Below are 25,655 nucleotides of genomic sequence, written 5' to 3' on the forward strand. Positions count from 1 at the left end.
AAGACGCACCGAAACTGAAAAGTGTTTATTGGGATTTCTTTAAACATCCGAGCGCTGTAATCTGGATCGCCCGAGCGAAAGCCTTTTTCTTCTTTACTTTAATAACAGCGAGTTATTAAAATAAACTATCAGTGGGAAAATCACAAGAATGTAAAACTATTGTGCTTGTTGAAATCCAGGAAATGTCTGGATTGTTGGTGGAAAGGAAGCCACACACACACACACACACACACACACACACACTCAGACTCACTAACTCACGAGATTAAATTTTTTTTGTTTGATTTATTAATATTTTAAACTCCAGCCTGTAATGTGACCCTTTGTTTTATACAAAACATCACACACACTTACACACTTGTCTGCATTATTCCATTACCCACACTCTTTCTCTCTCAGTGTATGTGTGTGTGATTACTATGTGGATATAGTAATAATGAGCATATCTGCCCGTCGTGTGTGTTCGAAGGCGTGTGCGTGCGTGTGTGTGCATGCGTGCGTGTGCGTGCGTGTGCGTGCGTGTGTGTGTGATGTATGTGGATGCAATATTGAGAATATCTGCCTGCCGTGTGTGTGTGTGTGTGTGTGTGTGTGTGTGTGTGTGTGATTGATGTGGATGCAGTAATGAGCATATCTGCCCGCCGTGTGTGTGTGTGTGTGCGTGATGGATGTGGATGCAGTAATGAGCATATCTGCCCGCCGTGTGTGTGTGTGTGTGTGTGTGTGTGTGTGTGTGTGTGTGTGTGTGTGTGTGTGTGTGTGTGTGTGTGTGTGTGTGTCAGCGATCGATCTGCACAGCTCATTAGCTGAGTGGACAGACGTCTTCTGTTGCTTCTCTTCTTCTTCCTCTCTTCTGTCGGTCTAGTTTTGTAATATTTCCCTCTTCATATATGATTTCTCCTTCTGATCTCTTACTTTTCCTACATTTTAAATGCTTTAATGGAGCGATTGCATTGAATATCGTATCTCTAAATAAATTAAACAAACAAGTTATTATTTTCTTTCTCTTGCAGCTTAATTTCTTCAGAGTGCTTTATTGGCATGATTGTTTTGCACATTGCCAAAGATGAAGAAAAAAAAGAGTATAAAATTAATATAACATAAAACCTATAATATAATATAGAATGTATTACAATTAAATATATTTAGAATGAAAAATAAAATAAACAAAATAATAATTTCTCTTTTTTTTGCTATTTAAAATTTTCCAGAATGATTTATTGGCTTGATTGTTTTGCATATTGGCGAAGAATAAAAATAAAAATATAATAATATAAAATAAAAATAATGTAAAACCAATAATATAATATAATATAATATAATATAATATAATATAATATAATATAATATAATATAATATAATATAATATAATATAATATAATATAATGTATAATTAGATTTTAAAAATGTTATACATTTTTTGCTTGATTGGCATGATTGTTTTGCAGAAAATTTAAATATCATATAATATATCATATATATAATATATATCATATATCATATATCTATCATATTGTATATATCTCATATCATATATCATATCTCATATGACATACTGTATCATATATCATATCATATCATATCTCATGTCATATCTCATATCACATACCACATACAGTATCATATATCATATCGTATCTCATGTCATATCTCATGTCATATCTCATGTCATATCTCATGTCATATCTCATGCCGTATCACATCACATACAGTATCATATATATCATATCATATCTCATATCATATCTCATGTCATATCTCATGTCATATCTCATGTCATATCTCATGTCATATCTCATATCTCATATCACATACAGTATCATATCTCATGTCATATCTCATGTCATATCTCATATCACATACAGTATCATATCTCATGTCATATCTCATGTCATATCTCATATCACATACAGTATCATATATCATATTGTATCTCATGTCATATCTCATGTCGTATCACATCACATACAGTATCATATATATATCATATCATATCTCATGTCATATCTCATATCTCATATCACATACAGTATCATATCTCATGTCATATCTCATGTCATATCTCATATCACATACAGTATCATATCTCATGTCATCTCATATCACATACAGTATCATATCTCATGTCATATCTCATGTCGTATCAAATACAGTATCATATATATCATATATCTCATATCATATCTCATATCACATACAGTATCATATATCATATCATATATCATATCATATCTCATGTCATATTTCATGTCATATCTCATGTCATATCTCATATCACATACAGTATCATATATCATATCTCATATCATTTATAATTTCATATATATCATATAGATATGAATTAGTGCTTCATTGTCATGATTGTTATATCATAATAACACTCTTTCTCTGTGTGTGTGTGTGTGTGTGTGTGTGTGTGTGTGTGTGTGTCTCCAGGCTGGAGGAAGATCCTCGTGCGTTCCCACTACACGCGTGTCTGATGAATCCTGACGAGGAGCTGCGTTTCCTGCGCTGCTGTGCTCGTCTGCTAATGCTCCGCCTGCTCCCCGTACGGGACGCCCGCTCCCGCAGCCTGCGCCTCCTGCTGGTGGAGGTCGTCGCTACTAAAGGTGACCTGGCACACACGCTCTGAGCTTATTCTCGTCAGAAGAGATGCACCATATGACATTTCTCAGCCGAGACCCATAGCCGATTATTCAGAATTATAAAACGGTTAGTTCCAGTCCTTGATTCTGATTGGTCAATAGCTGTGATAAATCACGGCCGTGACCGCTTCACCCAACGGTTCTGTGTATCACTACACAACACCCCTAGCAACCACTCTTAGCAACGTAAACATATTGTTCTCACTGATATTATTCATTAAAGCTTATAGTAATGTGAGAGATCGAGTTAGCGAGTGTACCTGCATTTACAGTAGATTTAGCATCTTCCTTCATCTCAGTCCTGTACTCGTAATAAAATATCCGTTTGAATGTCCGTTGCGATATCTTGTCCTTTTAACAGTTCAGGGGTTTTCTGACACGCTAGTCATTTGTCAGTTGCGTCTTTCTTCTCCGTGTTTACAACAAGTTTCAGCCCTTTCAATATAAAAGTCTTCTCGACTGACTCACTCATAAAGACAGTGTTTGCCGCCATCTAACGGTGAAATAATGTGTGTAACTTCTGCTGCTGTTCACAGTCAGGGACTATTTTTTCCAGCGGAAGGAAGGCTTTTAGTGATTTTACTTCATGAAAGTTGCACTGATACATATTTTTTGGCTTTAATATTTTGTATTGTGTGGTAACTGTTTTATAAAAGCACTAAAGTACTCGAGGCTAGTAGGTGCATCTCTACTTGTCAGTAGTGCAACGTGACCTCGGATTCTCGGGTAGAAGTCAGTCAGAATTTGCATAAAACATCACATATATAATCAATGAATACAAGACAGATCTGTTAGCTTTCATTGTTTTATGACACCAGTTTATTACATTTACATTTATGCATTTGGCAGACACTTTAATCAAAAAGTGACTTACGTTTCATTTTATTAGTTCATGCATTTCCTAGGAGTTGAACCAATGACCTTTTGAGCTATACTGGCATATTAAAGTATATTACAAGATATTTCAATTTCAGATAAATGCTGTCTGTTCATCACAGGATCCGTATTAGCATCAATTCTTTCAGGATGCAAGAAAACGATATTTCTCACACACAGATTAGCTTGTGCTTGTCGTAACTTTCCCCTGATGTGGTTTAATGAAGAAGATATTTCTATAACACGGCTGAAAGCAGTGCAAGACTTTGACGAGTAGAAATGATTTGCTTTCATGGATCAGAATGAGATGTGGTGCTCATGATAAATCCTCCTCTCACAGAACAAAAGCTTTCATTCACTGACCGTATCATAGCTTGAGAATTAGATTTGAGGAAAGTCTTGTTTCTGGCTCGGGCTTCAGTGTCTCGACCGCACAATTGAATTGGACTCGAGCTGATTGTCAGATGTGTTCGTTCAATGCTGCCCTTGTGTAAGAACTCATGAAACATTACTTTTTACAAATCACAAAATTGATTCCAGGATCTTTTCTATGAGCACCAGATGTGTGATTGTAATTGCCTTTGATTTGCCATGAAATTACTAATTACATCTATTATTGGAGACAGACGGACAGACCGGCTTCTGGAGAGAGATTGAGGCTGATGACTGAGACATGATGGATTACTGCGGGATATTAAAGTTGCCCTTATTACGTTGCTTTTTTAAAAATTTCCTTTCATGCGAGAATGTAAAAGGTAAATGTGTCCCAAAAGAAAGAAGCAATTCTGAACTGAAGCGAGTCGTGAGTAATTCCAGTCTCACTTCTTACATAGGTTTGTAACTAATTAGCATAATGCCAGCCTGTGGTCTTGATTGGCTGACAGCGTCTCTTAGCTCCGCCCTCAAACACTGTAGTGTATCTGAGACTGGAAGAGTTTGGTTCGTGTTGTTCATGTGGAGAAGACGCTGTTTTCTGAGATTGATACGGTAAAACCCACGCCATCGTTACTGTTCGCATCACTGAGATCAAGAGCTGAGATTCAGATATGATAATGAGCGTTTGCTTTCTGACTAATCAGAGCAGAGCAGCTCTCAGAGAGGCGGGGCTTAGAAGCGTTTCAGACACTGAGAGAAAAGAGCTGACACTGCACTGGATATTATGAGGACATTAAAGTGTTTTTGACCTTAGATGCGTGTAAACCTGTTGTAGGAGACTCTAATAGACTCTAATAAATACATAATAGGGCCATAAAATTATGATTGAGTGATTTCCTTTACCAGCAGTTTCATGCTTAAAGCGGTGAAGCTTGTTTGTCTCTGATCTGTACAACCTTCCACGGACAAAATCAAGCGCCGCCCTGCATTTGTTCTTGTTTAAGAAGCCGTTTCACTCGGATATACAGTAAGTCTCAAATCAATAGGGAAGAAAAGACGAGCGCAACTTCCGTTTCATGACAACTTTTTAAGATTAGTGTCTTTAAAAATACCAGTTTCTGCGCCGCTGCTTCAGGATGCAGCTGCTAGATTCACTCAGCCTGTTTTCCTGTGGTTATACTGGGGGAAGTGTTCACATCTGCGTTCTCAGACTGGCGAGACGGAGGACATTATCATTAGCTCTGTTCCAAAACTTCTAAAGGCACTGAAAGGAAACCTTGATAAAAGACTGATGTGAAGCTTTTCATTGGCAGAAACTTCATATCTGTCACATTAGTGAAATGCATGGGAGGATTGACTCCGGTAGATTTTGACATGTTGCCAAGCAATGCTTTAAGCAAATACTGCATTGGGTAAAATAATCAATTTTAATCAAATTAATTCAAATTCAAGTTCAGATTTATTTGTATAGCACATTTAATTACAACCACACTTGATCAAAGTGCTTAACAATGTCAGGATACACAAACAAATAAATAAAAATAAAAAAACACAGTAGAGAATGTCACAGTATCAAAACTCAAATCAAAATGAAAGGTGGGTCTTAAGCAACATATAAGCAATATATAAATAAGATTTTTCACTGTTTTCACATAATCAAATGCATGCTGTCTTGTATATAGAGTTGAGAAGTATCATTGCTTTCAATGAATCATTTTTTCGGACAGTTCAAATGATTCACTGATTCATTTGAGTGTCTGTGCGTTAACTAAAACTATTAAAACATAAACTAAAACATTTCTGTTAATTGAAATAAAGCTGAAATAAAAAAATATTAAATTAATATTAGTTGGAAAAACTTAAACTAAAGAAAAAAATGTAAATGTTGCCTTGGCATTAAACTAAAATAATATTAAGTTGAAGCACTAAAAGTAAAAAAGAAAACCAATTTAAGCTAAAACTGATATTAAAAAAAATGAATAAAATGAAAAAAGCACAAACAAAATGACTAAAAGTTAAACTAAAATTAACATGGAAACTAAAAATATAAATATAAAAGCTAATCAAATTTTAATAAAACAATAATAAAAACTAAAATAACAGTTATATGCAGATGACTGCATTTTCACAAATCAAAATGATTAAAAAAATATTTTTCTTTATTTCAAATCTTTTTTTTTATCTGGAAATTGTGTTAACTTTTCTACTCTATGTAAAATGTAATGAAGTTTATTTAAATTGTTATTTTTTTAGTGGTTTGATTTTGTGTAAATGTGAATGTTCACATAACGCTGCCACCCTGATTGAGATTTTGTAAAATGTTTTGATTGAAAAAATGAACAATATTAAATATAAAAAAATGTTTATGCTACTTTTTATTAGCGACTTCTTGTGTAGCACTAGCAACCTTTTCACAAGTGTTTTGCTTAACTGTAGTTAACCACTTGAAATTCAATTATGAGCAGCTTGTCGTCTGTGGATTGCGAAAGGCAATATAATTATGCTGGAATAGCCTTCAGTGCCTTAAAGGGATAGTTCACCCAAAGATGAAAATTAGTCCATGATTTACTCACCCTGAACTCATCCTAGGTGTATATGACATTATTCTTTCAGACGAAAACAATCAAGAGTTATATTAAAAAATGTCCTGGCTCTTCCTAGCTTTATAATGACAGTGAATGGGTTTTTGTTTTTGGAAGTCCATCAAAGTGCATCTATCTATCATAAAAGTGCATCTGTCCATCATAAAAGTGCATCTATCCATCATAAAAGTACATCTATCCATCATAAAAGTGCATCTATCCATCATAAAAGTGCATCTATCCATCATCAAAGTGCATCTGTCCATCATAAAAGTGCATCTGTCCATCATAAAAGTGCATCTATCCATCATCAAAGTGCATCTATCCATCATCAAAGTGCATCTGTCCATCATAAAAGTGCATCTATTCATCATCAAAATGCATCTATCCATCATCAAAGTGCATCTGTCCATCATAAAAGTGCATCTGTCCATCATAAAAGTGCATCTATTCATCATCAAAGTGCATCTGTCCATCATAAAAGTGCATCTGTCCATCATCAAAATGCATCTATCCATCATAAAAGTGCATCTATTCATCATCAAAATGCATCTATCCATCATCAAAGTGCATCTATCCATCATCAAAGTGCATCTATTCATCATCAAAGTGCATCTATCCTTCGTCAAAGTGCATCTGTCCATCATCAAAATGCATCTATCCATCATAAAAGTGCATCTATTCATCATCAAAGTGCATCTATTCATCATCAAAATGCATCTATCCATCATCAAAGTGCATCTGTCCATCATAAAAGTGCATCTGTCCATCATAAAAGTGCATCTGTCATCATAAGTGCATCTATTCATCATCAAAGTGCATCTATCCATCATCAAAGTGCATCTATTCATCATCAAAATGCATCTATTCATCATCAAAGTGCATCTGTCCATCATAAAAGTGCATCTGTCCATCATAAAAGTGCATCTATTCATCATCAAAGTGCATCTATCCATCATCAAAGTGCATCTATTCATCATCAAAATGCATCTATTCATCATCAAAGTGCATCTATTCATGATAAAAGTGCATTTATCCATCATAAAAGAGCATCTATCCATCATAAAAGTGCATCTATCCATCATAAAAGTGCATCTATCCATCATAAAAGTGCATTTATCTGTCATAAAAGTGCATCTATTCATCAAAATGCATCTATTCATCATTAAAGTGCATCTGTCCATCATAAAAGTGCATCTATCCATCATAAAAGTGCATCTATTCATGATAAAAGTGCATTTATCCATCATAAAAGAGCATCTATCCATCATAAAAGTGCATCTACCCATCATTAAAGTGCATCTATCCATCATAAAAGAGCATCTATCCATCATAAAAGAGCATCTATCCATCATAAGTGCATCTATCCATCATAAAAGTGCATCTATCATCATAAAAGTGCATCTATCATCATAAAAGTGCATCTATCCGTCATAAAAGAGCATCTATCCGTCATAAAAGTGCATCTATCCGTCATAAAAGTGCATATATCCATCATAAGTGCATCTATCCATCATAAAAGAGCATCTATCCGTCATAAAAGTGCATCTATCCATCATAAAAGTGCATATATCCATCATAAAAGAGCATCTATCCATCATAAAAGAGCATCTATCCATCATAAGTGCATATATCCATCATAAAAGTGCATCTATCATCATAAAAGTGCATCTATCATCATAAAAGTGCATCTATCCGTCATAAAAGAGCATCTATCCGTCATAAAAGTGCATCTATCCATCATAAAAGTGCATCTTTCCATCATAAGTGCATCTATCCATCATAAAAGAGCATCTATCCGTCATAAAAGTGCATCTATCCATCATAAAAGTGCATATATCCATCATAAAAGAGCATCTATCCATCATAAAAGAGCATCTATCCATCATAAGTGCATCTATCCATCATAAAAGTGCATCTATCATCATAAAAGTGCATCTATCATCATAAAAGTGCATCTATCCGTCATAAAAGAGCATCTATCCGTCATAAAAGTGCATCTATCCATCATAAAAGTGCATATATCCATCATAAGTGCATCTATCCATCATAAAAGTGCATATATCCATCATAAGTGCATCTATCCATCATAAAAGTGCATCTATCATCATAAAAGTGCATCTATCATCATAAAAGAGCATCTATCCGTCATAAAAGTGCATCTATCCATCATAAAAGTGCATCTATCCATCATAAAAGTGCATCTATCATCATAAAAGTGCATCTATCCATCATAAAAGTGCATCTATCCATCATAAGTGCATCTATCCATCATAAAAGTGCATCTATCATCATAAAAGTGCATCTATCCATCATAAAAGTGCATCTATCCATCATAAGTGCATCTATCCATCATAAAAGAGCATCTATCCGTCATAAAAGTGCATCTATCCATCATAAAAGTGCATCTATCCATCATAAAAGTGCATATATCCATCATTAAAAGTGCATCTATCCATCTATCCACACTTTAATCATGAATAGATGCACTTTGATGGACTTCCAAAAACAAAAACCCATTCACTGTGATTATAAAGCTGGGAAGAGGCAGGACGTTTTATAATATAACTCTTGATTGTATTCGTCTGAAAGAAGAATGTCATATACACCTAGGATGAGTTCAGGGTGAGTAAATTATGAGCTAATTTTCATTATTGGGTGAGCTACCCCTTTAAAACAGCTGCCGGCTCAACACTACTTCTTTCTCTCTCTCTGTTTGTCTCTGCAGTGCTGAAGCCGCTGGTGGACGTGTTGAGCGATCCGGACTACATTAACCGCATGCTGCTAGCTCAGTTAGAGCACCGAGAGCAGGTGAACGAGCATCATAAGAAAGCGTACACGTACGCGCCGTCCTACGAGGAGTTCATCAAACTCATCAGCAGCAGCTCCGACATACAGTTCCTCAAACAGCTCAGGTACCAAACATCACTCTGCTTTCACTGTTTTCTATACGACAATTCACCATGACGTCACAACAGTAATAGACGTTCTTCCGGGTGGCAAAAGCCGAAGCGTTCCTATGGCAACGCCTGTAAATTGCTTGGAAGGGAGACCCACCGTCGGCAGTAAAAATTTAATAAAAAAAAAATGTAATTAAATATAATGCGTTTTTTATCATAATAACAACTATATTTAAAGATGTAAAAAATATAATAAATATGTAATATGGTAGGCCTACACATAATTAGCAAAATACTCTCTATAGCTCTATTTTCTAGCCAAAATAACTTGCTATATATCATGGTCATTAAATAGCTTTCCTGAGGTAAATGTTATGTGACATAATTGTTCTCCAGATGTTATATTGACCTTTTTGCGTGGTTGAAAAACACTGATTGGTCTATTATGTATGAGGAATATACGTTTTGGTAAGTTGTAGCCTGCTGTATCTTTCAACATTGTTCATTCATGATTATTTACTATTAGCTATAGATGATCGGTTCACGTGCTGCTAAGGATCGGTCACGACACATTTACAAGCGCCAAAATGGTATTTATTGTTTGAATTTCGTAATAAAATCGACAGAATCTGAGAGCTAAGGATTTTTTTTAAATCATAAGTAACCTTCTCTGTCTTGTCTGTCGGTCTCCGTGTCCTCTTTGCTTCGCGATTTTTCTGAGCGTGAGAAAATGGATGTGTGGCGTGAGAGCTTGTGAAAAAGTGACAATTGCGTGAATCTCACGATCAATGCGTGAGAGTTGGCAGCCCTCTTTTACTTCAGGCAGTGACTGGCAATAATGAGTCTGATCTTCAAAAGAGACAAGTTTACTAATATTAGTCTCGAATTTCCCCGGCTGAAGATAATTATGCTCTGCTATGATTTTGTAGATGGAATGTTTTGAGAATACAAGAAGTAGAGTTGCACTTTTTGCTGTATATCTGGCAGCGCAACCCCAAACACAACACGTTTTCATCATCGTTTCAACTTTGATCAACAACAATGTTTTTAACTTTGTAACTGTTGCAGTAGCCGACTGGATCTCTTCAGTTAGTCAGTAGAAGCCGCTCACGTTCTGCCACCCGGAAGTATCTTGGTGCCTATTGTTTACAAACATTCTGAAATGCCCTATTATTGCTCATACTTGGCATTAGGGATGCTTACTTCTGGGAACGAACACGTCACAATATTCCTCATTTAAATAATTAATACGCAGAATAAAGGGGCGGGGCGGGGCGGGGCCTGGTTGAGTTAGTTAGTAGTGTGTTAAAACCAGGCGGCAACCTTCCGGTCTCTCACTTGATTCAACACTGAAGAGACTTAAACTGCAGTTCATCCACTGGCCACTAGAGGCCGGCTGCAGAAGAGAGTCAATCCCATAAACCCCCATGTTAAAATGCCCAACTTTACAGCAGAATAAAACATGTTTACAGTCTGGTACAAAAAGTGGTTTTGGTCTATAAAGCTAATTTTGCCCTTCATGACGACTGTGAGGGGGGTGAATATTTTTATAACTCTTCCGTTTAAATTATATTAAGCCTTACGGCGCTGATCCACTTGTCCGACACGACTGTCGCGTGGTGTCGCGACACCTCCCCACATTGGTACGTTGATGGGCGTTTACCGCCTGTGGGCGTGGTTTTGACCGAGCGGGAAATGTAGCGTATCAGAACAGAGGACCTGCGAGAGACTTCCCTCCGTCTCCATATGCTCTACTTCTATTGGACAGACGCGTCGCGTCTGACGGAATTCATTTGCATAAAGATGGGCATCGGCCAGCTTTTTGACGCGCAGCATTTTTTCAAATGAAGCGCCGCCTTCCCGGAATGCTTTGCGGGCGCGACAAAGTCGCTTGACGTCACCCATAGGAATATAGTGAAGCGCGGCGCGACAGAAGTGTCGCACGGACAAGTGGATCAGCGCCGTTAAAGTTGCGCATAATTAAGGGCGTGGCCACTTGAGTGACAGGTGGATTGCCGCTGATGTCACTACTAGCCGTTTGTCTGTTAGCGTCACATCACCTCAGCTAATCCGCCTCGCTGCACATTTATATTTATTCGGGAGTGACGCTGCCAAGATGGCGACGGCCGGCTCCGCCCACTTTGGGCTTCAAAAACGCTCTTCAGTGTGCTTTTTAGAAGGAGGGGCTTCATAGAGACAGGAACTAAACAAGGGTGTGTTTCCCGTATAACGTCGTAACTCGCTGCTTCACTGCTATAGTACGATGCATCGGTGATGAAATTAACTATCTAGTCACGACTGTTTCCTGAAACCGTATTGTCGCAAATCTGTCGTTCAACTACGTTGGTTAATGACGTCACGCAGATGGTGGAACTTTTAATGAATCTGTTGTTTGATATTGAATTAACACTAGATGTTTTGCTATAAATTACGGACATGACATCTGAGGACGTTTTCTCATTTATTTTGCTTTATTTCCAGATTCAATCATAGGCTCGTTCTTACACTAGAGCTCGTTCACACTCTTCAGAAACAACGCTTTAAATCTCTTGACAAACTAAAATACGAAATAAGATACAGATTATACTGAATGCTTATTTTGCTCCAGATCAGGATTTATTGAGTCCACATGTCATGAAAACAAGACACTCTTCTTCTAACCACAGGAGATCTGTCGCTCCAAACACACAACTCTGTGATGCGGTTTGCGAATGTTTGGTGGAACGATGGTTTCGGGAAACACAGACTCGTTGAACTACGCTTATATCGACGGAACTTGCGAACATAGTTTGTATTTTGTATTTTATTTATTTATAAGGACAGCGCACATTGATCAACATTACTGTAAATGTGCCAGTATTAGCCTACTGGCTAATTTTCAACTGCAGTCCTTCGGCAAGATGTTCAGAAACCTTTAAAATTATAAAATATACAGTAAACAAAAAGTACCTCAAGACACGATAAAACAACAAATAAAACAGAACAATTCTCACAACATAAAACCACACGAAACATCCAGAAACATTAAAACATCAGTACAATTGCCTGGCAACGGGCAGAGAACTTGGGAGATATTAGCAGCAGGTTAAATAGTAATATTACAAATGAAATGTGCAATGCACTTTTTATTTAAAAATGTTCACATGTTTGACTTTTCAAAAGCCAGGCCTTAAGACTTTGTGTAAAGGTATAATAGTTGTTACCTATTCTTATTTCAATTGGTATGGTGTTCCATAATTGAGAAGCTCTTACAGAAAAACATGATTGGCTGAAGGAGCTAGACCTAAAAGGGATTACACAATCTCCTCTTAGAGCTGATCTTGTAGTTCTGTTGGTAACATTTTTCTGCTTAATAAAAGTATCAAGTGGTGGGGGAGCTTTACCATTTAAAATCTTAAACACCAGACAGATGTCACTGTATTTCATTAAATTTTCCCAACTAAGAATTTCATACTTTCCCAAAATATTACAGTGGTGGTAGGTTTTGGGTTTTCTATATAACACTTTGTGAGTCTGCTTATACAAAGAAAGAATAGGCTTCAGTGTTGTACTTCTTGCTTGAGTCCAACTTGTCATACAATATGTTAAGTGGGGGATGATCATTGCATTCATATATAATTTTGCTGTTGTGGTTGTTAGGCAGTTTCTTATAAACCTAAAGTTGGCCAAATTGTATTTAGTTACTTGCATTACTTTCTTCACTTGTTTTTTGAAGGACAGGGTGGAGTCAAGGATAATGCCTAGATGTTTAACTTGAGAGACTACTTGGAGGACCTCTCCAGACACATATACTTTCGGATCATAGTCGGTTGCAGAGTGTGTTTTTGTAAAAAACATGCAAACAGTCTTCTTAACATTGAGAAACAGGTGTGAATCATTTAGCCATTTGTTTACATTAATCATTGCTGCACTGAGTTTAGAAGCTGCTTGTTCTTTGGTTCTTGCATGGACATATATCACAGTATCATCTGCATACATTTGCACTTCACACCCTGTGCAGATCGATGGTAAATCATTTATATATAGGCTGAACAGGAGAGGGCCCAGGATGGATCCCTGAGGCACACCCATTTCATTACTCAGGAAAGATGATGTTTCACTACCCACCCTTACACACTGAACTCTGCCCTCAAGATAGGACTTCATCCACTTCATCACATTATCGGAGAAATTAAAATTTGCAAGTTTACAAATCAGTATTTGATGGTTCACTGTATCAAATGCCTTACTTAAATCTAGAAATATAGCTCCGACAACACCTCCTTTATTCAATTTTAGCTTGATGTTTTCTAAAAGGAAACAGTTTGCGGTCTCAGTGGAATGGTAAGTTCGAAAACCAAATTGCATTGGGTGCAGTGTATAAGGGCTACTATTTAGATGTATGGTCAGTTGTTCAGCAACACATTTCTCTGCAATTTTTGAGATGACGGGTAAAATGCTAATCGGTCTATAATTGCTCACATCAGTCGGATCTCCTGATTTGTGAACTGGAACAACGATGGCTGTTTTCCAGTCCTTTGGAAACTTCTCTTCCCTAAAAGAGGCATTAATTATCTTAGTTATTGGTTCAGTAAATGAACCTGCATGCCGTTTAAGGAAGAGAGCATCTAATCCAAATATATCTTTTGATTTCGAATTTTTAAGAGAGTTCAGAATTGTGTTAACTTTTAATTCAGAAACATTCAACAAGGATAGAACAGGTTGAGAGATATCAATTGGTAAAGGACTGGGAAGTTCAGTTAGATTTGTGTATACTGTCATCTTAACAGAATTCACAAAATAAGAGTTGAGGAGAGTAGCCGTTTCATTTGCCTCTTTAACCAGGGATCCTTTATCTTTAATCACCAACTGCATTGTTGTATTATGCCATTTCCCAGTTAGCTTATTTATGGAGTCCCAGATTTGTTTATGATTTCCCTTAGCTTCACCTATCAGATTAACGAAGAAGTTTGCTTTAGCTACAGTTGGCTAACGATGCTTTCAGAAAACACAGTCCAGAGCGTTACTGACAGACTGGGAAGAGAGGAGCCGCAATAATGGAGAATATGAGGAGAATAATCAACATTCACGCAGAAAAACCTGTTCTAGTAGCAACAAAATCAAGACTTTGCTCTTTAATATGATGTTTTCTGAAATCTCCAGTCAGAGTTATCGGGTGACTCACTAAAGCTGTCTGGATTTTGGCCATTTCGCCACTTCCAAACCAATTTACTTCAGTATAAAAATAGTCCTGTTGGAAAGCAATTTCTGTTCCCTTCACCTCAGACAAATCACTCTTTAAATAGGTGAACTGGAAGTCGGCGCTGGCGACTGTTGTCGTATCGGAGAAGTCGTTTGTCATCGGAGGTTTGTTCCGCTCTGGATGAGTTATCTGGCATTTAAAGGCTCGGAGAAACTTGTATTGATCCACAGGTGTAGAGGACGATGATGGATCGGGAAGCGACAGGTGGGAACGGAAATAAAAGCATTGTGATCATAGTTTTCTTGATGTGTGTTGGACATGTTTCTACATGTCAGGGTTTGATTGTGGTGGTTTTTAAAGAAGTCTGAAGCCTAGCGAGGCTTGGAGGAGAAACCCATTAAACTGTGTTTAATTAATTAAAGTTTGCACAAATCCTCACTGTTATAAGTCTTTATTCAAGCTCAGCTAATGATTAAAACATACTAAGGTTTAGCTAATGCTATATTGGGATATAACTATGCTTTCAGAAATAACAGGGTTGACAATACTTCTCTTGTCAAAGTCATTATGTTAATGAGGGACACAAAAGGCTGTTTTGTTAATCCGTTTATCATGTTACTCAGCCATAAAAGCTTATAACTAGATTAGGAGCTGATAAATGCACTGTTATTTCAGCGTTATTGATATAATATCATAGTATTTGTTAATATTTTGAATAATCAGTTCAGTTTTCACTAGTTTGTTTTAGTAATTTTGTTGTGTGCTTTTGTTATTTCTTTATAGCTTCATTTTAGTATGTAAACAAACTTATTTATATCAATTAGTTGTCAAGTTTTTCCCATCTTATATTTATATATTATTTTATTTCAGCTTAATTTCAATGACCATAAACAACTTTGAACAAACAACACTGAATAAATGCATGTAATTCACAAAAACCTAAATATGCATGAATATTATCATCTTACATAATTTTTTTATAATGTTTGATAACCGCCAGTTTCAACACACTACAACCAGGCCCCGCCCCTTTATTCTGCGTATTAATTATTTAAATGAGAAACTTGACCCTTAATATCTTAATCTGCTTGTGAGAATGTTTATGAATAACTCCTATTATTATTATTATTGAAACATATGATATCTGTACTACTGTCAGCCAGAAGCTGTTAGTCTGTCGACTCCACAGTTTATCTGAGACCTTTGTTTAAATGATGACTATAAGCCTCTTGGGGTTTTATTTTTAGTTGCATTGACATGTAGGACATGAGGTCTAAAATTGAGCATCTTATCAGCCGAAGAGGGTGTTTTTGTAAATGGGCTCACAGGGTTACGCAGTCTTTGTGTGAAAGCTGAAAGGCAGAAAGCATGTTTTGTTCAGCATCTATAACTGGAGCATCTCATTTCACACCAGGAACAGAACGTGAGGTAATGAGGATGTTGCTGGGTGACGCAGTTGCCTTTCATGTTGTTTAGCAAGGGTGTCGAGCTACATTCAAGATATTTTAAGGCATGAAGAAATAATTTCTTACAGGTAAAAGTTTAAATATGTCATTTTTATTATCAAAGATGAGTTTATTGACTGCAGGGGGACTTTAAGGTTCAGGGCGCTATCTTATACCCAGCACAATGCAGCGCCAGGCGCGACGCAAGTGTGTTTTGCTAGTTTCAGCCTGACGCAGTTATCATTTTCACGTCCTGCACCACGTTGTTTAAATAGCAAATGCATTTGCGCCCATGGGCTGCTGGTCTGAGAACGAGTGTGTGTTATGGCGCATTGTTATTTTGAGGAACTGAAATAGACTGAGCCGTTGACCGACTGAACCCTGGTCTTTTTTTTTTGTTATTTAAAGAGCGTGTTAGTAATGTGCGCCTATAGAGCTGGTAAGTCCCGCCCCTTCTGCTGACCACACTGGACCTCTAGGTTGAAAAATCGTCAATGCAAGTGAATGGGAGAAAATAATTATTTTCTGGTCCCGTTTGAATTGTGCCATGAATGTGAACTCATGTTGTCTGTGAATTTTTTATATAATTTTTCATGTTACGAGTTTGACAGTATATGGTATGATTCTTCGGCTAGCAGTTGTGGAAAAGACATAACGAGAAAGACTACATGTCGCCTATGTGACGTCACCCCATAAAGTTGACTTACCCGTGGTTTTCGCCAACCTCAACGATTTTGTCCTCTCCCTGAAAGAAGGCGGTGAAGTGCACCAAAGACACAGCCATGTTTAGCGGGATCCGTGAGCTAGTGTGTGTGTGCGAGTGCTGGTGACGTTTCAAACGCGTCGAAAGCAGCGAAGAGTTGTAGTCCACAAAGTGCTCTCACACAAAGTCTAACCGTATCAAACTTCTACCCGCTAAATTGTAGCATTCTTTACACGAAAAGTTATATAAAAAATTCACAGACAACATATGTTCACATTCATGGCAAAATTCAAACGGGACCAGAAAATAATTATTTTCTCCCATTCACTTGCATTGACGATTTTTCAACTTAGAGGTCCAGTGGGGTTTTACGGAAGGGGCGGGGCTTACCAGCTCTATAAGGCGGGTCCACAACGAGTTACACTTATTACACACAGGGACGCACAGCAGCACACAAACATGCCAAGTATTTAAAATGAAAGGATTACAATGTAAAAAATTATTATTGTGTACATAAAGATATGGTGAATCCGACTTGTCCAGTAGATGTTCTGCTTGCGCTCTTTTACCTCACGAGCGGATCCATTTGCGCTCTGGAGACGCGTTCGGTCTTTCCACTATCAAACCCCGTCATGTAAATAGCGAATCCGCCATGGCGCGAGCGCAACCGGCATTTAAAGGGAATGGGAGATGAGACTCTGATAGGTTTAACGCACGTAAATCCCAAAACACACCCATTACTCATTACGAGAATAGGGACAACCCTTTTAGACCATGCGCCGGGAGCGCCGACCATTTGTCCCATCGTTAAACTATCAAAAGTGGATTCAGACACGCCCTAAGTGAACTTGTGCCCTGCGCTTTACACCATGTGCTTCGATCGTTAAAATAGGGCCCTTAATGCTTTTGATAAGTGTTTGTAATAAAATAAAAAGTTCGCTAATTTTCCATTCATTAATTTAGTGTGAATATATTGTTCTTGAAATATATTGTGAGTATATTGTAATATTCACTTGAAATATAGTGAATATATTGTAATATTCACTTGAAATATAGTGAATATATTGCTCAATGAAACTTCAATGGCTGAGATGTTGTTGTTTAGTGGAAGTTTTATTCTGCATATTCTGAATATTCTTCATATTTGATTTGTTGTTATGTAATTTGAGGCTTTTTTGTTAATCCTTTTACCATGTTTGTTACTCGACTGTAAAAGCTTTTAACTAGATTAGGAGCTGATAAATGCAGTGATATTTCAGTGTTATTGATATAATAATATTATAGTATTTGATCATATTTTATATGTTTATATTTCACTTTGATTTAAGTTTGCTTTAGTCATTTTGTTATGTGCTTTTGTTATATCTTTATAGCTTCAACTTTTAAGTTTTAGTTATTATAGTATGTAAACAAACTTATTCATATCAATTAGTTGTCAAGTTTTTCATCTTATATTTATATATTATATTATTTTATTTCAGTTTATTTTCAATGACCAAAACCAACTTTTATTAGTTTTAGTATCAGTAACACTGAATATATGCATGTAATTTCACAAAAAATCTAAATATGCATGAATATAATCATCTTGCATAATTGTTTGTATAATAAGTTTATGATGTCGTTTTATGGCGACCATCATGTAAAAGTCAAAACGACAAATTCCAGTTTTAGTTCACCAGTTTAACCAGTCAAGCATCACTATTGCTCATTACTTATGGTTAATACTTACTATTGATCACACTTTTTTTTTTTTTTTTTTTTTTAACGCTCTGCTTAGTTCCTGTCTCTATGAAGCCCCTCCTTCTGAAAAGCACACTGTGCTCTGATTGGTCGGCTGGATCAGTGTGTTGTGATTGGTCGAGCGCTTCGAGTGTGTTTGGGAAATGTCCCGCCCCTTCCCATAACCGGCAGTTTAACACACTACTAACTAACTCAACCAGGCCCCGCCCCTTTATTCTGCGCATGAATTATTATAATGAGGAATATTGTGACGTGTTCGTTCCCGGAAGAAACTCAAGACTACAATGGAGGCGTTTCAGGAGTTCAGAAACACTGACACTGATAAAGAGAAGAACTGTGTGACTTTGCAGAGATTTATCATGATCAAACTGCAACATTACACACTGAAGAGAGTCACTTTGCTCTGGTTTTGTGTTACGGCAGGTATCAGATAGTTGTGGAGATCATTCAGGCGACCACAATCAGCAGTATCCCACAACTGAAGAGACAGAAAGGTAAGATGACCTTCAAACACATCAGCCAATCATATCACTCCTTATTTAGGGATTCATGTGTGACCCTGGATCACGTCACCAGTCTCGAGTCGCACGGGTTTATCTGTGGCAATAGACAACAATACATTGTACGGGTCAAAATTATCCATTTTTCTTTTATGTCAAAAATCATTAGGATATTAAGTAAAGATCATGTTCCATGAAGATATTTATTAAATTTCCTACCGTAAATATATAAAACATGTATTTCTGTGAGTGAATGCTGCACAATCGCCAACATAAATGAACAACTTTACAGGAGATTTTCTCAATGTTTCAATTTTTTTTGCCTCAGATTCCAGATTTACAATAGTTCAAATATTGAGTTGTCCTATCATAACAAACCATACATCAATGGAAAGCTTATTTATTCAGCTATCAGATGATGTATAAATCTCAATAAATAAAAAAAATGACCCATGTGACTGGTTTTGTGGTCCAGGGTCACATTTCTCGTGTTTCTACATTTGAATCTAATGATGAACTTTAAAGGGTTCGCTTCGTTCTCTAATTTCACTTAATGATCTGATCTTCCCTTAATGAGTCTAATGCTCAGGAGAGCATCTAAGAGAATAAAATGTGCCGTCAGTCAAGGCAGGGTCTAAATCAGAGATGTAATAAAGCCATGCGATAACCCAGTGTCTTTGCTCTGGTGTTTCGTGAGCTGTGATGCAGCTCTGTGATTGGCCGACGGGTAATTGCTCTGAAACCGATGCGAGTCGATCTGGATCCAGACGGCGATGACATTTACCCGTGAAACACATCAGCTGATGCCTACAGAAATTACTGAATGATTCATTCTCAAACTTTGTATCAAAAGAGTGTAAAATAAGTCACTTTAAGAGTCTGTTTCTAGTAAAGGGTCAGTGAAAGGTCGCGCTAAACCTTGTGAAAGTTTGTTTGTCTATCTCAGGAGATCAAATTCAATATTTAATTTTTTTTTTTTTTGTAATGAAAAAAAAGGGCAGCCGGATTGCAGATTTGTCTCTTTAGGTGCGAGCTAATTTGCCACTTGATGTTTATTTGTATCGATAAACTTACATTTCCATAATTTTGATTGATTGATTGTTTTATTATAATTATCTTTTATTTGTTTGTTTATTTATTTATTTATTTGTTTAGTTTTTAATTTTTAATTTTCGTTTTTTTTTTTTTTTTGTTCCGTTTATTTTATTTTTATTGTTTACAATATTTTGGAATATTCAATTGTGCTTGCTAAGGAAAATATTTTTTTATTCTTCTATTTTTTTATTTTATTACATTGTTTTTTAAAATTTTATGGAATCTTCAATTGTGTTTTCAAAAGATTTATTTATTTGTTTTAATTTTTTATTAAATTTTTCTTTTTTTTTAAAATATTTTTTCTCTTACAATTTTATGCAATCTTCAATTTCTTTACTCAGGAAAAAGTTGTATTATTAATAATTTTTTGTTTTATTAATAATTTTTTTATATTAATGTTTTTTTTGTTACACACAAAAGGAGCTAAATATTGCATTTACATATATATATATATGTATGTGTGACATTTGTGCCATCTTATTGCTAAAAGAAACAACTATTTTTATGCTGTTTATAGAAAAGATCCTTTAGGATTTTAATTCTCAGAGGTCGCATTGAACAGCCAATCAGAACAAGAGCTCAGAGGGATAAATATGTCCTCAGCTTCACAGATACATCATACACAGCTAATAAACCATATCTGGATATAATCGTGGAGGTTTTCTTTGACTAAACGAGCTAAAACTCACTGCTATACAGCTGTGATTGGAGATTAAGTTCATTAATCGTGCCGTGGATTAATTAAAGCTCCTGGTATTCATGCGGTGGGAAGCGGCGGTGTTATTCAGCGCTAGCGGGGAGTCCGTTTATCAGCGCTGATGTTTTCCGTCTCCCGCTGCCCAGTAATGATGGCGGATCTATAAATCATCGCGCTGGTTACAGCGTCAGACGAAGCGTGCTGAGATTATTGCTCATATTCCCAGACACACACACACACACACACACACACACACACACACACACACGTCACAGAGACACGGAGAGTCAACAGCTTGCGTCTACACTGTAAGAAACTAATAAGCTGCATGTTTGTATTGGGTAGTTTTGTGGCACACTTCTATTGTTCATTATTGTAGTTAATACTGTATTAGTTAATTATTGTAAAACTGTAAAATAAATGTGGCTAATATATTTTGCAACTAATGCACTTTCCACTGCTTTTAAAACATCTCATGTAATGAATGTCCAGTTACTTTATTTATTTATTTATTTATTTATTTATTTATTTATTTATTTATTCATTATTATTATTATTATTATTATTATTATTATTATTTTTTTTTTTTTTTTTATGTAGGAAAGCATTTGGCAAATGGGGTTTGCAAGTTTTTAACCCTGTTTTCACATTTTGGAAAATGTCAGAATATTTTGAAAAACCGATTTGTGTAAATAATTTCATTATTTTGTTTTTAGCAATAAACATTAAATTAATATATATATTTATTAAAATGTATTTATATAGATTGATTTGGCCTATATTAAGCCATTTTAAAGTTTATGAATGTCCCCCCCCCCCCATAATGTTATGGGATGTTTAGTCATGTTTAATAAGGAAATTATTTTATTTATTTATTTTATTTTGTTTACTTTTTTTAAAATTTGATCTCACATTAAGTTTTCTTCCTCTTCTTCATTCTTCTAGTGTGAGCCTTTTTTGTGCGCATTTTTTTGCCATTAAAATTTATCTTTTTAAATTTACATTTTTTTTCCTACAATTTTATGGGATGTTCCATTATGTTTAACTAAGGAAAAATAAAGAAAAAGAATTAAGATAAAATTTAAATGTATTAACTTTTAGTTTTCTTCACTCTTCTAGTGTCTGGATCTTTTTTGCCATTAAAATTAATAATATTTTTTAATAATAAAAACTGATTTAGCCTTAATTAGCAGTTTTAGAGTTTTCAATTCTAGTTTTTGAATGTTTAAACGTTTTAATTAATAAATTAACATTATTTTAGAGTATTTCAAATCAATTATTTGGTAATTGTTTGCTTTTTTTCAAGTTTCCTTCCTAGTTTTCCATGCACGTAAACACAATACTGTTCTGCTTTACATTTAGTTTGATAGATTTATTTTCAGTGTTGTTTATTTCAAGTTTTAGATTTTTTCAGGCCAGTGTAAACCAGTTCAGCGATGTTTGTGGCTTGTTTATGCTCTTGCTTGATCTCTGTGTGTAAGCGACATGAAGCAGAAGGAAATGAAACCGGTCCTGGTGCTTATCATCATAATCTGCTCCAGTCATCAGAGCCGAATAAAGATCGTCACGTACGATTGCATGCCTGAATTCTCTCTCTCCCTCTCTCTCTACCCCCCCCCACACACAGACAGTAAAGGTAAAGAAGCCGCCGCGCTGAAGGCCGACTTGTTACGTGCCAGAAACATGAAGCGCTACATTAATCAGCTGACAGTGGCCAAGAAGCAGTGTGAGAAGCGGATCCGGCTCCTCGGGGGCCCGAACTACGAGCAGCAGGAGGACGGGGCCCCGGACGAAGTGGACGGTCCCCAGAGCCAACGGGTACAGGACCGGCTCACACTCGCACCCTGCTTTAATAGTCCATATGAGATCCAAAGTCATTGAATCATTTCCTTCATCCTTTAGTTGCCATGATTACATTTATGCAGCCATTGTAAATGTGAGTGTGTGTGTCAGGGCTTCGTTTAAAGTCCCCCTGTAGTCAATTATTTCATCCCTTAAAACTCATCTTTGATCACCAAAATTACATATTTAAAAGTTTTTTCCTTGAAAAAAACTCTTCATGCCTTAAAATATCTTGAATGTAATATAGAACAAAAGGAAACTCCAAGGCACTCTCTTTAAGAAAGATTAAAAAGCCTTTATTTTATGGCTTGGTCATCGTAAACCTTTAAAAACTCCGACGCGTTTCGGCATACAAGCCTTCGTCAGGGAGTCAACAATTTCACAAAACAAGAGACCTTCTTATAAGTCTTCACACAACCAATCAAAAACCTCCATATGGCAGAGGTAGGTTCAAAGTTGTAGGATTATAGAAAGACCACTAGATGTCCTCCTGTGAAATTGTTGACTCCCTGACGAAGGCTTGTATGCCGAAACGCGTCTGAGTTTTTAAAGGTTTACGATGACCAAGCCATAAAATAAAGGCTTTTTAATCTTTCTTAAAGAGAGTGCCTTGGAGTTTCCTTTTGTTCTATATTATGATTATCCCATCCAAAGAGCACCTCAAGCTAACATTTTGAGTCCTGGAAGCTCTCCTCTACAGACATTTGATGTATCTTGAATGTAACTCGGCACCCTTGCCTCATTTAGTATGCGCTGTTCTATGAATATGCAAATGAGCCCCGCCTCCACTCACTCACTCAGCTCAGAGATCCACTGGTTGACGATCACACGTTGATCTGATTGGTTACAAGGTAGTTTGTGACGTCAGAAACACCAGCGATTTCAAAGCGTGTTTTTGAGACTGTCTTTGGTTCACTGCAGTTTTAAGGAGGAAATACTCAGCAATGGTGTCGACTTATGAACTTACACATGGTTTGTCTTAAAGCAGATTAAAAACACCACATAGACACATAAACTACATTAAATGTATAACAGAAAAACATTCTTAGCTTCAGAAAGAAAGAAGTGGCCCTAAAATATAAAATACTCAATACCCCAAAGTGTAGAAACCCTTTTAAGTGTGTGTGTGTTGCTGGTGAAACTAGAGATGAACCGCTGCAGTCTAATGTTTTCTAGTGAGCTCAAGTGTTTTTAATAATGCTTGATTTGTTTCTCGTTCTCTCACAGATCCTTCAGTTCGAGGAGATAATGTCGAACTCTGTGTACCGGGAGCATTTCCGTGTCTATATGGAGCGAGTAGAGAAGAGGGCTCTGATCAGCTTCTGGGAGCTCGTGGAGACGCTGAGGAGCGCAAACAAGGTCAGACACACACTTCAGCACAGGGTCAGACACACTTCAGCACAGGGTCAGACACACACTTCAGCACAGGGTCAGACACACACTTCAGCACAGGGTCGGACACACACTTCAGCACAGGGTCAGACACACTTCAGCACAGGGTCAGACACACTTCAGCACAGGGTCAGACACACTTCAGCACAGGGTCAGACACACACTTCAGCACAGGGTCAGACACACACTTCAGCACAGGGTCAGACACACACTTCAGCACAGGGTCAGACACACACTTCAGCACAGGGTCAGACACACACTTCAGCACAGGGTCGGACACACACTTCAGCACAAGGTCAGACACACTTCAGCACAGGGTCAGACACACTTCAGCACAGGGTCAGACACACTTCAGCACAGGGTCAGACACACACTTCAGCACAGGGTCAGACACACTTGAGCACAGGGTCAGACACACTTCAGCACAGGGTCAGACACACACTTCAGCACAGGGTCAGACACACACTTCAGCACAGGGTCAGACACACACTTCAGCACAGGGTCAGACACACACTTCAGCACAGGGTCGGACACACACTTCAGCACAGGGTCAGACACCCACTTCAGCACAAGGTCAGACACACTTCAGCACAGGGTCAGACACACTTCAGCACAGGGTCGGACACACACTTCAGCACAGGGTCAGACACACACTTCAGCACAGGGTCGGACACACTTCAGCACAGGGTCAGACACACACTTCAGCACAAGGTCAGACACACTTCAGCACAGGGTCGGACACACTTCAGCACAGTGTCAGACACACACTTCAGCACAAAGTCAGACACACACTTCAGCACAGGGTCGGACACACTTCAGCACAGGGTCAGACACACACTTCAGCACAGGGTCAGACACACACTTCAGCACAGGGTCAGACACACACTTCAGCACAAGGTCAGACACACTTCAGCACAGGGTCGGACACACTTCAGCACAGGGTCAGACATACTTCAGCACAGGGTCAGACACACACTTCAGCACAGGGTCAGACACACACTTCAGCACAGGGTCACACACACACTTCAGCACAGGGTCGGACACACTTCAGCACAGGGTCAGACACACACTTCAGCACAGGGTCAGACACACACTTCAGCACAAGGTCAGACACACTTCAGCACAGGGTCGGACACACTTCAGCACAGGGTCAGACACACACTTCAGCACAAGGTCAGACACACTTCAGCACAGGGTCGGACACACTTCAGCACAGGGTCAGACACACACTTCAGCACAGGGTCGGACACACTTCAGCACAGGGTCAGACACACTTCAGCACAGGGTCAGACACACACTTCAGCACAGGGTCAGACACACACTTCAGCACAGGGTCGGACACACTTCAGCACAGGGTCAGACACACTTCAGCACAGGGTCGGACACACACTTCAGCACAGGGACGGACACACACTTCAGCACAGGGTCGGACACACACTTCAGCACAGGGTCGGGCACACTCTTCAGCACAGGGTCGGACACACTCTTCAGCACAGGGTCGGACACACTTCAGCACAGGGACGGACACACACTTCAGCACAGGGTCGGACACACACTTCAGCACAGGGTCAGACACACACTTCAGCACAGGGTCAGACACACACTTCAGCAAAGGGTCGGACACACTTCAGCACAGGGTCGGACACACACTTCAGCACAGGGACGGACACACACTTC

General features: G+C 37.6%; 1 protein-coding gene across 1 annotated transcript in view; it reads left to right on the top strand.

The window, feature by feature from the left end:
• Nucleotides 1-25,655, top strand: part of snx25 (sorting nexin 25) — an 80,439-nt gene that overhangs the window by 21,210 nt on the left and 33,574 nt on the right. The window contains exons 4-8 of the mRNA XM_081382459.1: nt 2,438-2,610; nt 9,208-9,394; nt 18,876-18,946; nt 22,372-22,562; nt 23,814-23,945. Coding sequence (XP_081238585.1) covers nt 2,438-2,610; nt 9,208-9,394; nt 18,876-18,946; nt 22,372-22,562; nt 23,814-23,945 — 754 coding nt within the window. The remainder of the gene's footprint in view (nt 1-2,437; nt 2,611-9,207; nt 9,395-18,875; nt 18,947-22,371; nt 22,563-23,813; nt 23,946-25,655) is intronic.

The sequence above is a fragment of the Scardinius erythrophthalmus genome (assembly GCF_964197995.2).
Source record: "Scardinius erythrophthalmus genome assembly, chromosome: 13".
In the NCBI taxonomy this organism is placed as follows: Eukaryota; Metazoa; Chordata; class Actinopteri; order Cypriniformes; family Leuciscidae; genus Scardinius; species Scardinius erythrophthalmus.